Source organism: Manacus vitellinus, unplaced genomic scaffold (assembly GCF_001715985.3).
Source record: "Manacus vitellinus isolate BGI_N305 unplaced genomic scaffold, ASM171598v3 scaffold_102_pilon, whole genome shotgun sequence".
In the NCBI taxonomy this organism is placed as follows: Eukaryota; Metazoa; Chordata; class Aves; order Passeriformes; family Pipridae; genus Manacus; species Manacus vitellinus.
The window spans coordinates 16,938-18,193 of NW_021938808.1; the positions used below are offsets into that span (position 1 = coordinate 16,938).

The 1,256-nt window shown below is 61.7% G+C and overlaps 1 protein-coding gene across 1 annotated transcript in view; it reads right to left on the minus strand.

Annotated features, from left to right (window-relative positions):
* Positions 1–251: 251 nt before the first annotated feature.
* CBX1 (chromobox 1) overlaps positions 252–1,256 on the minus strand; it is a 4,056-nt gene continuing 3,051 nt past the window's right edge. The window contains exon 2 of the mRNA XM_029963421.1: positions 252–666. Coding sequence (XP_029819281.1) covers positions 516–666 — 151 coding nt within the window. The 3' untranslated portion in view covers positions 252–515. The remainder of the gene's footprint in view (positions 667–1,256) is intronic.

A 1,256-nucleotide genomic window follows, 5' to 3' on the forward strand; every position in this document is an offset into this window, starting at 1 on the left:
AGAGAGAGAGACCTACACACATGCTACGCCTTAAAAATGCAGAGTTAACACTAGTGGGAAGAAGGCCGTGGGTTGCTGAGATGGTCTTTGAAGATGAAGCAGTATCCACCTGCACCCCCTGCATCCCCAGCCCACCCATCCCAGCGAGTCCTTCATGGAAGGGGCTTTGCTTCCACTCCCCACGAGCTGCTGGGAAACAACAACCCCTCCCAGGCACACCCCCTCCCTCCCCAAAAATCCCCCTCCCCTCCTCCCGACCCTCTGATATCCCCCTTGTTTTTCCCTCCCCCTCCGAATTGAGCCGGGCTGGTTGGACTCTGGACACAGCAGGGAAGCTGCACGAAGCGCTGGGGCAGCTGCAGGGGCACAGAAACCATACTGGTCTCTTCAAAGGGCACCTTCTCCGGCCGTCTCCACGTCCCACCCGAGCAGGGCCGCCTCCAATCCCCTCCTGCTCACACCCCCAGGCCGCAGCTCTCCACCAAAGGCTGCCCAAAGAGCGGGGAGAGAGGCCTTTAGTTCTTGTCCTCCTTCTTGTCGTCGTCCTCGGAGGGGTAGGAGTGCCATGTCAACCGCTCCTCGTAGAAGGAGATCACCACCTGAGGGCAGTTGATGTTGGCCTCCTTGGCGGGCACCAGGTCGGCCTCGTCAGAGTTCTTCCTGCAGGGGAGCAGAGAGGGCAGTCAGGGAGGGGTGGGAGGGACGGGGAAGTCAGGGAGGGAGGGGGAAGTCAGGGAGGGAGAGGGGAGTCAGGGAGGTGTGGGAGGGAGAGGGAAGTCAGGGAGGTGTGGGAGGGAGAGGGAAGTCAGGGAGGGACAGGGAAGTCAGGGAGATGTGGGAGGGAAGGGAAGCCCAAGGGAAAATCCAGAATCCAGGGAAATGGGATCCCTGGAGCCCCAACGAGCCCTCCCCGGGTGGTTCCAGAGCAGGAGGAGCAGCAGGAAAAGCTCCGGGGTGAGTCCAGCTCAGGGATCAGAGCTGTGGCCCTGCCCCCAAACTCTCTGTCCTCCCACACCTCCACTGGCCTGGCTCCTCCTGTGTCACCAGAGCCCAGGGGACACTGTCCTGGCTCTGGGGGTCATGGAATCACTGAGGTTGGAAGATCTCCCAGACTGAGTCCCCCCTGTGCCCGATGCCCCCCCTGTCACTGAGTGCACATCCAGCCCTTCCCTGGGCACCTCCAGGGGTGGGGACTCCAAACCTCCCTGGGCAGCCCCTTCCAGTGCTTTCCATGGAGAAATTCCTCCTGCTGTCCA